The 14278-nt window shown below is 40.5% G+C and overlaps 1 protein-coding gene across 1 annotated transcript; it reads left to right on the forward strand.

Moving 5' to 3' along the window:
* Positions 1–2267: 2267 nt before the first annotated feature.
* LOC132047469 (uncharacterized) lies at positions 2268–4080 on the forward strand. The gene is made up of 3 exons (XM_059438511.1): positions 2268–2332; positions 3192–3468; positions 3541–4080. Exons 1-3 carry the CDS (start codon positions 2268–2270, stop codon positions 4078–4080), a joined length of 882 nt encoding a protein of 293 aa, XP_059294494.1.
* The last annotated feature ends 10198 nt before the right edge of the window (positions 4081–14278 follow it).

Genomic DNA, 14278 nt, shown 5'->3' on the forward strand with positions numbered 1-14278 from the left:
TCAGATATCAAGGAGCTTTTCTCGATATATACTTGGATTTATAGGGTGATCCACCCACTAAATTGAAGTTATATGAGTCTAGTTTCCAGTGCATATTACCGTTTGTCGATATGACGTCGGAGTAGAGAGATATTCACATTTCCGTCCAAGGCTGTAAACTGCTATAGGACTGAAAGCCCCAAAGTTGGTGGACAATGTTCCAACTTATATAAAAACATTCCAAACGTTTTGCAACTCTATTTTCTCTCAATTCCAAACCCTAAGACACTCCCTAAGCTCTCACAAACCATTCTTTATCAATCATGGATGAATCCAAGAGCTAAACAAGCTAATTCAATGTGACAAAGATCATGGTGATCACAAGACCTTTATTCCTCCATCAATTCGCTTCTCGGAATAAAACGTCATTATGAAGCTACTCTTATTTTGGATTGATTCTTGGGATTTAAGGTATGTTTTACTCTTATTATGGTCTCCTTATAATTCTCCAAGTATTTATACTAGAAATTATGGAAGAATTCCCATGAATATCAACTCTATGAACTCATATGAACTATTATGGATGAACTTGATTGGTTGAGCTGATTTATGTGGTTTAAATGTATTTTCTTGGGATTATGAAGTTATGAATGGTTGAGCTGATTTATGTTGGTTCACTCTGGCCTTCGGGTGCCTGCCACACCCCCCAAGGTTGGAGTGTGACAAACTTGGTATCAGAGTTGGTCTGTCCTATGGATGTCTGTAAGCCGTGTCTAGTAGAGTCTTGATTATGGATGTGTAGCGCGCCACATTTATAATCCTTGAAATCCAGATTGCGCAGTTAGAGCGGAGTCATAAATATTTAAACTTCTATTTCTCACCTTGTTTTCCTTTTCAGTAATGCCGATATGGAAGAAAGGTACAGCTAGTAGAGAATTACAGAGATAGATAGGGGAGAAAGAAATCAACAATCTTGATATATCCAACATGTCTGAGTATTTGCCACAAGAATTGGTTATGAAAATCCTCCAGAGACTACCCATCAACTCAGTTATTCGATGCACATGTGTCTGTAAGTCATAATATTCTCTTATTACTAGCCCTACTTTTATCTCCACACACCTAAACAACTAACAAGATGATCACATCTTATTACGGCGTTTCTCTGTAGACCCCATAAACGAAAAATATGATTTATTTATTGACAATGAAAATTTTGATCAATATGCCCAGTTTGATGTGCAATTTAAATGTTGTGATATTCACTTTAATGTTGTCGGTAGTTGTAATGGGCTTTTGTGCCTTTCTAACAAGCAAAAACAAGAATCTGCCAATGTCGTTAGCTATCTTTGGAACCCATCCTTCAGAAAGTCAATAAAACTCCTCAAACCAAATTCTTGTTTATGAGTCGCCGCTCTTTAAGGAAACAAACGTCGTCCCTCGGTTTATCATATGCTGGGTTTTGGATTTGATTCTGTTACTAATGACAACAAGGTGGTAAGAATAGTTCACACTCATCATGATATTGATTTCGGGTCACTCACTTTTGAGCTTTATAAGCTAAGCACCAGTGCATGGCAAGACATTACTCTTATTGCTCCATGTGATGATTTCTTTGTGCGCGTACTAGTAGGGGTATATGTTAACGGGGCTTTCCATTGGGTTGCCTCTAAAGGGAGAGGAGCACGACTTGGGTTTTTTGGAAAGTCTCAACCTCTGATTGTCCTATTTGATATGCATGATGATATGTTCCGGGAGATAATGCTACCTTCTAGTTTAGTTGAAAAGTTCTGGTTAGAAGATTGGGAGTTTATCCTTTTCGAATCACAACAGTCGCTTTTTTTGGCTCATAATGATAATGGTCAGACAATTGATATTTGGATGATGCAAGTGTAAGGTGACTCACAATCATAGGTGAAACTGTTCAACATCTATCTACGCATTACATTTAGCGTTGTTGCTAATGAATTTTTATCGATGCTTGATATGCCCAGAAATTATGGCACATTCGATACCTTTTTACGAGAAGTTTTACTTGTTTTTGAGCAAGTATGTGTCGTTTTAATGTGTTTTTGTTGTGTTTCAGGTAAATCATAGAGTTAAGGATCAAAAGCTCAAAAATTCTTTGAAATTGCATAAAAGTAGACTTTCACGGTCCGTACAAAGTTATCCAAAACAATGTTTTACAAGATGCTATTCGGCTGAGGCTTTTCAAATATTCCTTAGCTAGAGAAGCAAGAATGTGATTCGAAAAGCTGCCCCGGAATTCTATTACTACATGGGTAGAGATGGCAGCAACCTTTGTCAAGAAATGGTATCCTCCTAGCAAGAAGGCTGAGATCCGTGACAAAATGTATGAATTCAGGCAGCGACTAGGGGAACAATTATACGAAGCTTGGGAGAGATTTAAAGAATATCTGTAGAAGTTTCTGGCTCATGGTGTTCCAGAGAACATATTAATGGAGAAGTTCTACCGAGGGCTAGATCCTATAACACAGTATATTGCGAACAACGCAGCTGATTGTTGTTTTATGGATAAATCTTACACTCGAGTTACCAACATACTTAACAGATTGACTACGCACAATAAGGCTTGGCACTCGAACAATGCTGATATTATACCCTATGGGAATGCCATGATCCAGAATATGGTGAAGAAGAATTAGGATACTCAACAGACATTGGCTCAGCTTACAACGAATATTTCTTTGCTGACCAAGAAGTTTGATGAGAAGGAGACTAAGAAGGGTAAATGTTTGCGAAGACACTTCAGGTATGCTGAATGGGATGTACCAAGTCCAAGAGGGTCCATATCATGAGGGACCTCCTATGCAAGTTGAGGATGTTAACTATGCTAACTATGCTTTCAAGGGGGACATCCAAGGGGGTTATCAGAATCAAAATCAAAATCAATGGAGACCTCAGTAGGGGCAAGGTGCATACAACAACAACCAAGGGAACTATAACAACAATTATGGTGGGTCGAACCAAGGGAACTACAACAACAACTCTGGAAATAGAAGTTCCAATCCATACATTCCACCAAAAGGGCAGTCAAACGATTAATGTAGTTCGAGGGTGGAGGCAATGCTTGAGAAGGTTCTGGCAAATCAAACCAAGTCTGAAAAGACGTTATCTGGGCTAACGAAAATAGTGGGATCTCATACAGAGACTATTTAAAAGCTTAAGTCACAGATGTGTGATATTTCTAGGGAGCAGCACCCTCCTAAAAAGGGAGGAATTCCTAGTGACACTATTCCAAATCCGAAGAATGAGGGAGGCAATGTAGACCGTGTGTTTGCTATCAGTACTCGGAGTGGTAAAATACTCCAAAGTGCTGAAAAGGAGATTGTTGATGTCGAGCCAATTAATGAAGAGGAAGAGGTGCAGTCTGATACACCAATTATTGTTGATAAGGTTCGTAGGGAAGAGAAAGTTGCTGATATTCTAGAAAGTTTGAAGGTGGTTGCTAATAAGAGCAAGCAGACTGTAAAAAGGGCTCTCGGCCCTTTGACTTAGCTTTTCAAATATAAATCTCCCTTTCCTCAAAGGCTGGTGAAGAATAAGAAAGATGCTAAGTTCGAGAATTTTTATGATCAACTGAAGCAATTATCTCTGAGCTTTCCATTCTTGGATCTTTGTCAAGGAGATGCCCAGTTTTGCAAGTACTTGAAAGACCTGTTGACTAAGAAGAAAATAGTGCAACATGAAATAGTGAATTTGACACACACTGTGAGTTCCATTATTTCAACAACTACTGTCCAGAAAAAGGGAGATCCTGAGGCGTTCATCATTCCTTGTTCTGTTGGGTACCATGATTTTGCTCGTGCTCTGTGTTATAATGGGGCGAGTATAAATTTGATGCCACTTTCTATCTACAAGCAATCAGGTCTGGGGATGCCATTGCCAACTACTATGAGATTACAGATGGCTGATAGATCTATTAAGTGGCTGGTTGGCATGGTTGATGGTGTTCTTATGCGGGTTGGTAAATATATGTTGCCCGCTGATTTTGTGATTCTTGACTGTGCTATTGATCGAGATGCTCCTATTTTCCTGGGAGACCTTTCCTTGCTACGGGAAGAGCTCTCACGGATTTAGAAAAGAATGAAATAAAATTTTGAGTCAATGATGAAGAAGTAACTTTTCAGGCAATTAAGGGGATGAAGTTACCAAGTGCTTACGAGAGCATTTCAGTGATTGATTCTTTAGATGCTGATGATTAAGCTGTGGAATTCTAAATGGAAGAAGAACGTTTGGGAGAAGCTCTTGCGGCTATTCTTGTTAATTTTGATGCTGAAGACATGGAGGGTTATATGGAGTCGGTTAATTCGCTTGTTGGGTCATATTTTTACCACCCAAATAAGCTTGATCTTGATCTGTAAAATAGAACAACTCTTCCAGCAAAGCCTTCTATCATTGAGCCACCGAAGCTTGAGCTTAAGCAGCTCCCATCACATCTGAAGTATGAATTCCTTAGTCCGAATAATACATTACTAGTAATTGTTTCAGCATTACTAACTGAGGAGTAGGTCGAGAGGATTTTAGAGATATTAGGTGAGTTTAGATGTGCTATTGGTTGGACCATAGTAGACATTCGGTTGATTCCTTTTGGGATCAGTAAGCATAAAATCTAGTTAGAAGAGGATAGCAAGCCGAGTGTGGAACATCAAAGGAGACTGAATGAAAACATGCAAGAAGTCATCAAGAAAGAAATCATCAAGTGGTTAGATCCTGGAGTGGTTTACCCTACTGCTGACAGTAAATGGGTGAGCCCAGTTCAATGTGTTCCGAAAAAGGGTGGCATCACAGTGGTGCCGTATGCAAAGAATAAGCTGATTCCGATGAAGATTGTGACAGGTTGGAGAGTTTGCATGGACTATCGCAAGCTTAACACTGCTACTTGGAAGGATCACTTCCTTATGTCTTTTATTAATTAGATGCTTGATCGGCTAGCAGGGCGGTCTTACTATTGCATCCTAGACGAGTATTCTAGCTACAATCAGATCAACATCACCCTTGAGGATCAGGAGAAGAAAACGTTTACTCGTCCTTATAGGACATTCGCTTTCAGCAGGATGCCCTTCGATCTTTGCAATGCACCGGCTACTTTTTAGTAATGCATGATGTCAATATTTTCTGATATAGTGGAATACTTTCTTGAGGTCTTTGTGGATGATTTCTCTGTGGTTGGTGATTCTGTTGATGACTATCTTGACCATCTGGGTCGAGTGCTTAAACACTGAGAGGAGACTAATCTTGTGCTTAATTGGGAGAAGTGTCACTTCATGGTGAAGGAAGGGATCGTTCTCGGTCATTAAACCTCTGAAAAGGGGATTGAGGTCGATCAGGAGAAGATTGATGTAATTTTAGAACTTCCTCCACCTATCTCGATTAAAGTTGTCCGGAGTTTCTTGGAACATGCTTGTTTCTATAGGCGTTTCATCAAAGATTACTCGAAAATTACTAATCCGTTGTGTAAACTTCTTGAAAAAGAGGCTAAGTTCGAGTTTGATGAGAAGTGCCGAAAGGCATTCGATGAATTAAAGGAGCGTTTGACAACAGCTCCTATTATTGTTTCTCCTGACTAATCCCTGCCGTTTGAGTTGATGTGTGATGCAATCGGTTTCGCAATTGGTGCTGTGATTGGTCAGAGGCATAACAAAATCATGCACCAAATCTACTATGCGAGTAAGACTGTCAATGCGGCGCAGATGAACTACATGGTAACTGAGCAAGAGCTGCTTGCTATAGTGTATGCTTTTGAGAAGTTTTGGGCCTATTTGTTGTGGTCCAAAGTTGTGATGTATACTGATCATGCCGCCTTGAGGTATCTTATGGCGAAGAAAGAAGTGAAACCGTGGTTGATTCGATGAGTCCTTTTGTTGCAAGAGTTCAATTTTAAGGTAAAAAATCGAAAGGGGTCCGAAAATCAGGTTGTTGATCATCTATCGGGACTTGAAGAAGCTAAGGTACCATCAGAGGAGCTAGTTATTGATGATGCGTTTCCATATGAGCGGGTGTTGGTGGTGTCAATGGAGGTAGCACCATGGTATGCAAACATTGCCAACTATTTGATAACAGGCATAATTCCAGATGAGATCAAGTCATACCAAAAGAAGAAGTTCTTGTGGAATTCTCGTCAATAGTACTAGGATGAGCCATACTTGTTCAGAACATGCGCTGATTACATCATTCAGCGTTGTGTTCCCGATAGTGAAGTGATGGTGATTCTGAAGGCATGCCGCGACTCTCCGATTGGGGGTCATCATAGTGGTAACTGGACTACTGCTAAAGTTCTTGAATGTGGTTACTACTACCTACTCTCTTTCATGATGCAAATCTGTAGGTGCGGTCTTGTGATCAGTGTCAAAGATAAGGGATTATTGGTAGGAGACAAGAGATGCCTATGAACTTTGTGATGGAAGTGGAGGTGTTCGATGTCTGGGGTATTGATTTTATGGGGCCCTTTGTGAGCTCTTGTGGCATGAGGTATATCTTGGTTGCTGTTAATTATGTGTCAAAATAGATAGAAGCGGTGGCTTTACCTAATAATGAAGCAAAGAGTGTCAGGGGATTCATAAAGAAAAACATATTTACTCAATTTGGTACCCCGAGGGCGATATCAGCGATGGTGGTTCTCACTTTTATGATAGAGCCTTCGCAGGGTTGATGGAGAAGTGTGGTGTGAAACATAGGGTGGCAACTCCGTGCCACCCTCAGACAAGTGGGCAAGTTGAAGTATCAAATCGGGAGATCAAGAGTATTTTGGCCAAGACTGTCAATACGAATAGAACTGACTGGTCCCGAAAGCTTGATGATGCTCTATGGGCTTACCGGACTACGTATATGTCACACCCTAATTTCTGTGAGGGTGTGATGGGCACCCGACCCTTACCTAGGGCCGAGCGAACCCACTGACTCTTGTAATACTCATAATCAGACTGGACCTTTAAATCATAACATAGATACACAATAAAAGTTCTTCGGAAACAAACATGCTATTTATCCTTTCCAGATCAAATAAAATCTGTACATATAGAAACATATAGAACTTATAATACAAAGCATAATGACACATCGGCTTACATAGCCGCTTACATAACCGACATCTTATACCCACAACACTGTCTGCAAAGTCTCTAACATGGAACATGAAACCATATCATAAAGCTCTAGCTCGGCAGCACTCCGGAGAAAATGGAGCTCGCCAATCCCGCTGGAGCATCTTCTGCTAACATCTTCAACTCATCTGGGTGTACCTGCGCGGCATGAAATGCAGCCCCCGAAGAAAGGGGGTCAGTACGGAATATGTACTGAGTATGTAAACCATGAAATACAATAAACGGGATCATACTGAAGTAATGAGTACAGAAAATCATAAAACTTGTCTTTGAAAACGTTTATCATGCATATCAAATCATATAATCATCATGTAAACTTATAGCGTGTCCCGGCCCTCTAGTGAGGGACTCGGTAGGTAAAATCATCATATACATATTCATATAACGTGCCCCGGCCCTTTAACAAGGGACGCGGTAAGTAAAATCATATCATCATCATGTATGCATATACATATACATATACATACCGTACCCGACCCTCTAGTGAGGGACTCGGTGAATAGCGTGTCCCGGCCCCGCTACAAGGGACTCGGTATGCCATCCCGGCCACCATCTCCATATCATCACATCATCATCATATCATATATATATATATATATATATATATATATATATATATATATATATATATATATATATACGTGCCCCGCCCTCTAGTGAGGGACGCGGTGAATAATGCAATGGAATTGCACGAATACATGCCCCGGCCCGGACGCGGGAAGGACATATTGAGGCTGGCACGAGCGGAGTAGTGACAAACCATATGCATATAAAATCATACTCAGAGACTCAATGAAGTAGTCTAAGCGGGATATCATTTGAAAAGCGGACAATAGTTATGTCAAATATCTTTCGGAAGCATAACATACATCATACGTATTTATAAATCCATAAGGGTCATAGTCATATTCAAACCATTGGGATCATAGTCGTACGTCAAACCAATCCGAGTTCGCCTCGGAAAGTTACAAACTTTATTCACTTTAGAACGTTCTACGAATAAATCGAAGCGATCCGAGTCTTTCTGCGAAAGTTACGGAAGTTCGTAGTTTCGGAATCGTCTAGGAAACAAACTCTTTTTGAAAACAAACTTTTATGAAATCTTTGAAATCCATTTATGCGAAAAAGACATAAAGACCATAATTTGACTACTTTAAGAACATGAATATCAAGAAACAAATAAGGATCATAAACATGCTCGGATCGCATGAGTGGAATTACCTCGGGGTACGTGTCACAGCTTACTTTTCACTAAGACATGCCAAAGAAAGAAGAGTTAAGCTTACATACCTTGATCGCTTCCTAAGCTAATCCAACTCAAGTCTCGACTCTCCAAGATCTACACAACGTCAATGGATATCGAATATTAGTCATAAACATCGAAAAATCCAACTCCAAGCCATTACTTTTTCTGCAGAAATTTGGGCAGCACTTCCCCTATATATTCACAACCCCGAGAATTCAACTCGGCCAAATCTTCAACAACAATACCAACAATTATAACAACGACATTAATAATCAATTTCAAACACATTCTAACATTAATAACTCCCTTCTACATAATTTGACGGCATTCTTTTATATTCATTTCAACTACATACTTTCAAGCTAACATGAACGCTCTTAAGTTCAAGTACCAATCCAAAATCATTCAATCACAATTCAAGAACACTTCGGACAATCCACAAAGTATTCAAATCAGCCCATCCAATACACAAGGGACCCGAAACCTCCTAAGTGCAAGGAAACGTTAACAACACATTTCTTTTTTTCCAAACTCATAAACTACATCAACAATCCGCATGTTTACAACATTATTTCCATAAATTCAAGAAAGCATATTATAGTCACATTAGCTTCCAAATGGCTCATATGATTACAACTTTAATCTTGGATCATTAAGACTTCATTTTCCATCATAGAGTTCACAATACAACAATCAAATTATATTAAATAAAATTAGTCCTTCTCCTCCACACAAGGCAGCCACCATTCGGCCAACCCATCATCACACACAACTTCATGAATTTTATTCATTTCAACACATCACAACATGCTCAAAACGTCCATAACAATATCAACCAAACACCAAGTAGTTTAATTCATCGTTCTTATTCAACACAATACATGTGCACGGCCACAACTCCCATACCCTATTTTCATGAACTCCATTCATTTCCACATGGCACAATATGTACAAACATCTATAAAAACATGTAAAGAAGATCAAAACTCACCTTCTTCTATTCACCTTTTCCTCTCGGCTAGGACTCCAAATTGCAACAACGAATGACTTTCTTGTTCCAACAACTACTTCACGTGATAGAGGACCTTCCATTTGGTTGAAAAGCTTGAAGAGAATTATTTTTCATGATCAAATTCCCTAGACCATATTCGGCCACCCCATGGCCGATGGTCTTTCTCCTTCTTTCTTCTATTTTCTCTAATTTTCTAGAGTGACAAAAGATGAATATTTTGTCTTCCTTTTTCATCACATGCCTATGTATATATATATAGGGGTGTATGGCCGGTCAAGCCCCTCAATTTTTCTCCAACTTTCTAGAATTTTCCCTTAAGTTGCAAAAGATGACTTTTAGTCTTGCATAGTCATCTTTGTCTCTATGTATATATATAGTCCCTAAAATATAAGGTGGACACATAGCCCCCCTTAATGGCTCACAACAATTGGCTAGCCATGTGTGGGTCCCACATGACCTCATGGCCACATGGCCATTCTTGGCTATTTCATGAAATATTTTTCCAACTTTTAGCCTCCAATGCTCCCTTATTCCAAATTTACCCTTAATTCTCCATACCAATAAAAAGACGAACATGCAACTTATGCATTCTAAAAAAAATTATAGCCTTGTCCTCAACTTTTCGTCATTATCTCGGGATATCTGGATGTACAAAAAGGCGAGGTATAACAGTATAAGTCCCCGATTTGGACTTTGCCTTTCAAGCTAGTCTTTGGCAAAGCTTGCCACCTACCCGTTGAACTGGAGCACAAGGTCATATGGTCGTTGAAGAAGCTAAACATGGATTAGGAAGAAGCAATTAAGCTCCGGTTATTTCAACTCAATAAGACAGATGAATTCCGCTATCAGGCCTATGATAGTGCAGCATTGTATAAAGAGAGGATGAAGCAGTATTATGATAAGAAAATCCTAAAGCGAGACTTCCAAAAGAGTGATCTTGTCTTGTTGTATAATTCTAGACTAAAGCAGCCACGGGGCAAGTTGAAATCAAAGTGGTCCGATCCTTTCGAGGAGGTAAGTGCTTCGCCCAATGGGGCAATTGAATTTAAGTCCGAAGATGGAACTCGGACATCTAAGGTGAACGGGCAGAGAGTGAAGCATTACCATGGTTGCATTGATGGTGATAAGATCGTGGATCGGCGCAGATTGAAGCATGGTTGCACTCCTGACCCAGAGTAAAAATGGGTAGCACCGTTGTGTCGTGACGTTAAATCAAGCTCTTCTTGGGAGGCAACCCAATTTTAATTCTCTGTTGTTTTTTATTTTTATAGCTTTGATAGTGTTTATATAGGGTAACATTTGTTTTGGTGTAGGATGAAAAGTGCAGAAAAACTAGAGGAAAACTGGACTTATGCGGTTCGTATAATATTGTACGGACCATATAACCTAGTCATGAAAGGTAAGAAAATTAGTAAGGTCACCGTTTTAGTTACATCATTCAATACAACTACTTTCACGGATCGTGTAATTTTATAGGGACCGTATAAGTCGTCGTATTGAATAAAATAACTTAAACAGTGGAAAGTCTAAGAAATTGAAGTTACACGGACCATATGACATTATACGACTCATATAACTTCTTAAAAAATATTTAAACTCGAGCAGAGGATTTAAATAACCCACAAAACGTGCCTCCCTCTATCTTTCCCACTTCCTCCACCATTAAGTTCCATTTAATACTCAACCCACGACTTTCTTAACCTACACCCACTCAAATTCCCCTTTAATCTCCATAAAAACACCAACATTCACCTCCAATCTCATCATCATCTGTTTACTCAAAAACACCACAGAAAGACTTCTGCTCGATTTTATTTTACTTGCATTGCTCTGTGGTTGACTAAATTTCCTCAAGAATCCTTCTCAATATCATCAATAAACAGGTATGTTGACGCTCTACTCTTTAATTTTGCTCGTATGGGTATAATTTAATTGTTGGATGTTGATTAAACTAGGATTTTAGTGAAACTTCCAAGGTTCATGATTTTTCTATGGTTCATGATTTTTCTGAATGGGGATGAGTATAATGAGCTATTGTAAATTCATGGGGTTGAGAAATCAACATCCTAATGGGTTGGAGGGCATTTCAGTTGATGAGTTTGAATTTTGAATTTCGATATTGTTATGGCGCCAAAAAAATTGCTCAAATTGAATACTAATGAACTGTCAAGAGTGAAAATTAGGTGAAGGCTGAGTAACCTAACTCCCATAGAAATTAAAACCATGAAACATATGTGTGTGTGATAGTTGAACTGATACCAAAGTAAAATTATGCAAAAAGTTGGAATTGTGGTCGTTTAAGAATATAACCTAAACTATGGATCGTATAAAATTGTACGGACCATATTTTAGGTCGTACAAGGGTGGCTATATGACATAGGTTCTATCTTATAAGTACATGCTTCTATACGGACCGTATAATTTAATACAGTCCGTGAAAGTGGCACGTATTTTGAGATGGAACCTCTGTTGGTTCTGTCTCACATAGTCATTATTGGATACGAATCGTATAATTTTAGTCCGTGAAAAACTTATACGACCACCCAAAAAAAATCCAAAAAGGTTTTCTATTTTTTTTCACTTTAATTTCTAAGACACGTTACTAACAAAGCTTCTTTTGCAGATATGGCCCAAAAACATTGTATCAAAAGGGGTGTGGACCCCGTATTGGTGGGGGCCGAGGCCGAGGCCGAGCCCAAAATGAACCAGAGATAGATCATCACTTGAGAGATGAGACCTCCGATGATGAGGTCATGCCAACAAAATAGTTTCGAAGGGCTTCAAAGCCTCCATCCTAAACCATGGATCCTTCCACCTCTGCACACTCCAAAGAGGGAGAAGGAGTGTCATCAAAAGCTGGGTCTGAGAGTGCGGAGGCTACAGGTAGCGGGTCTGTGTCAGGAGAGCCCTCGGTGAATGAGGGACATACAAATGAGAGCGGCACATCTGAGCCTACAAATACCTTGGCTCCAAATTTTGAGTGTTCCGCGGAGTTAATTCAAGACAAGCGTAGGTTGGTTGTAAGGAGTAAAACCCTGGCGGAAGATGCATTCTTTGTTCGGGGTTGAAGGGTCCAAAAATCTATACGAGGATCGCATTTCTCTCACTAAGAGGGGGGGGGGGGGGGGACGAAGAGGAGTATATGAGAAAAGCGGTGACTCATGTTTGAGGGTCTCCGGGCTTATCCCAACACTATCGAGATCCTCCGATTCTATAGCCTGGGGTGTTCGCCGAAATGAAGTATTGCCCAGTCATTGTGGGGGAATTCTATATTAACTATGGGGCTGAGTTGTTGAAAATGAAGAAGCCCAGCCAAACGAATCCCCATCTCCCACTGCTTGATGAAATTAAAGTGAGAAATGTAAAAGTAGACATCTCCGCCGTTGCTATCAACAAACTCTATTTCGAGAATGATTTTCGGGGGCGCGCGCAAAACATGAGAAAGAATATTTAGACAAATTAGAGCACCGAAATCATTGGACGGTGGTTAGATAGGTAGCTGCTGTAATTGCTAATCCAGAGGTGGAATGGGCGAGTAGTCCCAATCCGAAGATAACCAAGGATTCACTCAATAGGGAGGCTCGATTCGAGTGGCACCTGATGAGCTATAGACTACTTGTGACTCAGAATGACAACACCATCACGGTTTTCCAAGCAATAGATGTTACCTCAATGATGACTCGGTATCCGTTGGATGTGGGGTGAATGATAGCATAGGAGAATCAACAAAGAGCACCCCAGTCTTAAACCTCATTGGTATTCTCGTGTCTTATCACAGAGTTATGCAGAAGAGCCAAAGTTGTTAACATTCTGGATCGGGACCACTGTACCAAGGCCACTCAGTTTGGGGATTGGCGAAAGGGTAAGAATGAGGGTACAACAGAGATATTTGTAGCACAAGACATTAGAGTTGACGAGACTCAGCACAAGTCGAATCTTGGGCCCACGGGAGATGCTACTACTACTGATCCTATTGTTCCTGAAGCTGTTAGTACTGATGCTACAGCTCATGCCCTTGCTACTGACCTTAGTGTTGTCACTGTTGTTGTTGCTATTACGGCTGATATACTACCACCACCACCACCACCTGATGCTGCGCCCGCTATTTCTGCGGGTGCTACCACTTCATCTGTTCCACCATCGACAGCGCAGCCTGGGTTGATCTATTGACGCTCTCCAGAGCGAATTACCAAGAAATAGCCTTCAAAACATTAAAGGTTGAGAAACAAATCGAGGTAATCATGGCCTAGCTTAAGCCCCAGATAACTAAGCAAATCAACAATGCCACCAGAGAGATTCGACAGGAATATCAACAGACTCACAACGTCTTCCAAACTCTATTAGATTGGTTTGAGACGAGACTGGCTGCTTTAGAGCGCACAACACCCAGGGGTGGCTCAGCATCACTGAGGCAGGAGTTGGCAAAGTTGAAGGCTGAGTTTGAAGTGCAGGCAAAGGAGCGCAGTGAGAGGAACACCGTTTACACCACAAGCCAACTTAAACATTGAGATCCCTATTGAGAACCTGCTCGACTCTGAGGGGGAAGGAGAAGAGATGGAGAATACTTGGGGAAAATGACCACTAGATGCCGTAGATCGGTGGAGAGGGCGAGGGAGAGGAACAAAGGTCGCGCCGTGAGGAGATGATATGATTTAAAGCTACTCCACCGAACTCTCGGATCGGAGAATTATCTAGATCCCGTGGGTGCGGCGGGGAGCTAGCCCGAGATAGGTGACTTTTTATGTTCTTTGCGACTAGGCGGTGCGAGTCCAGCGATGAGCATAGCGCTTAGGGCGGCTAGGTATCCCTTACCCTTATTATACTTACATTTGATGCATTAGGGACATTGTATGATTTTCAGTTGGGGGTGGGGATTACTTGAATTTGTTGTAAGTGTAGATATGTGTTTATGAATGC

Source organism: Lycium ferocissimum, chromosome 2, assembly GCF_029784015.1.
Source record: "Lycium ferocissimum isolate CSIRO_LF1 chromosome 2, AGI_CSIRO_Lferr_CH_V1, whole genome shotgun sequence".
Classification (NCBI taxonomy): domain Eukaryota; kingdom Viridiplantae; phylum Streptophyta; class Magnoliopsida; order Solanales; family Solanaceae; genus Lycium; species Lycium ferocissimum.

What these genes read in the sequence shown, in the direction of transcription:
- LOC132047469 (XM_059438511.1), top strand. Translation starts at nt 2,268, where the DNA reads ATGGCAGCAACCTTTGTCAAGAAATGGTATCCTCCTAGCAAGAAGGCT. An exon ending in GCTGAGATCCGTGACAAAAT is followed by an intron (nt 2,333 to 3,191) that starts GTATGAATTCAG and finishes TGATATTTCTAG; the next exon opens with GGAGCAGCACCCTCCTAAAA. An exon ending in CTAATAAGAGCAAGCAGACT is followed by an intron (nt 3,469 to 3,540) that starts GTAAAAAGGGCT and finishes AGGCTGGTGAAG; the next exon opens with AATAAGAAAGATGCTAAGTT.